Here is a 2063-nt window from a genome sequence, read left to right on the forward strand (position 1 = left end):
AATTGTATTTTATCCTAGAAGCTCATGACTTCGTATTTTGGGACATACTATAGTATTTCCCACTTTGATTGATGTTCTTGAGATTATTGTTCTTTATTTGTATTATGATAGTAGTTTATCTTGTATTATCATGAATTGGTTGATTTGTAGCTGGTTACTTAGCATGTTGAGCTTAGGTGTCATCACGACCTTTGGTGTGATTTTGGGTAGTGACAATTGAACCCATTATATTCTTAAACTTATGGGTGCAGACTATCATTCTTTGTAATTTTAATAAATTTTTCACATAATTTTATTTCTCGCGTCGAAAGTCCTGAATACAGATGAAGCGGCGCCGCAACTCAACATCCGCCGCTGCCGACCACTAGTGCCTCTACTTTGCTACTCCGTAGGCATAGTTTTTTACTTGGATTATGAAGACCTTAGAAATCAGTGAGAAGTGTTAAATCCAAAAGTACATTAATCTTGCTTGCTCTAAATTTTGCTTTTTTTTTTGTTTGTTGGGGGAGGGGTGTTGTTTCTCAGTTTTGGTATGGTTTAACTATTTAATCACATCACATTGAACCAAACATTATAAATCTAATTAAAATGTGACAATCCTAGGACAAGGTTAAACCAGAGGAGAATGTGACTCCAGCCAAGTTTGAGCCCTTCATTTTGCAATCAGGTAACGGGAGCCACGCCCACTGGTCGTCGTTTTTGTCATAGCTTAACCAAATTGTGTCCCATGTACCCTGTAGATTGGTCATCAAAATTGCCCTTGTCATCCCTTCCCCTTTTTGCATACACCCCAACATAGCACCATATGGCTTGCATATTTTATAAATTAGATCATTTGGTGCCCTTGATACAAGTTCCCAATACCTCCCATTTGTGCTCAACCCCCATAACTCTATTCCCTTTATCTTTCTAACTGTTTTATTCACATCATCAACTTTGCCTGATCTAATAGTAATCATATTTCCATCACCGTACACGTGTAATAGATCGATCGCATTTCCCCAACTAAATCCAACAGCTAATTGATCTTCCTCATTCCCTCGGGTGATGAATGTTGGTCGGATGACCACTGGAGTGCTGTTGCATTGAGGTCGCACGGCTATGATGACACTTCCGTTACGTCCATTAGATGCACTTAGGAAAATAAAATCACCTTGTAAGTCTTGGGTAACCTCTCTTGCTTGCATAAATTGCCATTTCTCAACTCTTGAATCATACTCGAATAAAGTTGGATGACTTTCATGTAACTCAGCAAACAAAAATCGGAAATGCTTGGAACTAGAAGGGCAAGACAGTAATTTCATACCGGATCTTCGCCATGAGGACGTGCCACGTGGACCTAACGGACTTGGAGGGATCTTTTTCACCATCCTAGTCATAATGTCAACTGACATAACTTCCTGCCTGTTATTCAAAGCAAAGAGGAATATATTACCAGAAGCAGTCAAAAAGTAGACATCTTCACCTGGCGGAACCACTTGTTTCAACAAATCGGCGATCAATATATTAAACCACCGGTTGGAAGAATCGGCGAAGCCATAGAGCACAGCTTCACGGCGCCACCGTTTCTTGTAGAGGAAGAGCCACGTGGCGGAGCTCGATTGAAGATTGTAGTCGCGAACGAAATCCCGATCAGAAATAATAGAGGAAATGGACTTATTGACAGATTTCAGTCGGATAATCTCAGGCAAGGCAAGCTGAAGAATTATATATTGGATGAGCTCCGAGGGGAGTAAGCAAAAACTGATGGCATTTGTGGGCAAATTCCGATGACTTTCCATCAACGTTACAAAACCAATAATTAATTATTTTCTTTGTATGTAACTACATTTAATTGTTGCAATGGCTTTGTTTATATTGTGACAGTGTCTTCGGCTTAGTGAAATTAATTAATCATGTAATTTATTCTTTAGTGCCGTAAAATAATGATGAGTCGACGTTATAGTGGAGAAGACAAAGGAAGCGTAGGGGGCATCCTATGTGGAATTGTCGTCATAGTGGTAGAAACGAATGGTGGAGATTAATGTCATAGAATATTTAATATTTTTTTGATTAGGTAACAC

The 2063-nt window shown here is 39.1% G+C and overlaps 1 protein-coding gene across 1 annotated transcript; it reads right to left on the reverse strand.

Moving 5' to 3' along the window:
* Positions 1-303: 303 nt before the first annotated feature.
* On the reverse strand, positions 304-1848 carry LOC104214535 (uncharacterized). The gene has a single exon (XM_009764227.2). It carries the CDS (start codon positions 1779-1781, stop codon positions 600-602), a length of 1182 nt encoding a protein of 393 aa, XP_009762529.1. The 5' UTR covers positions 1782-1848; the 3' UTR covers positions 304-599.
* Between the last annotated feature and the right edge of the window lie 215 nt (positions 1849-2063).

The sequence above is a fragment of the Nicotiana sylvestris genome, chromosome 8 (assembly GCF_000393655.2).
Source record: "Nicotiana sylvestris chromosome 8, ASM39365v2, whole genome shotgun sequence".
NCBI lineage: Eukaryota > Viridiplantae > Streptophyta > Magnoliopsida > Solanales > Solanaceae > Nicotiana > Nicotiana sylvestris.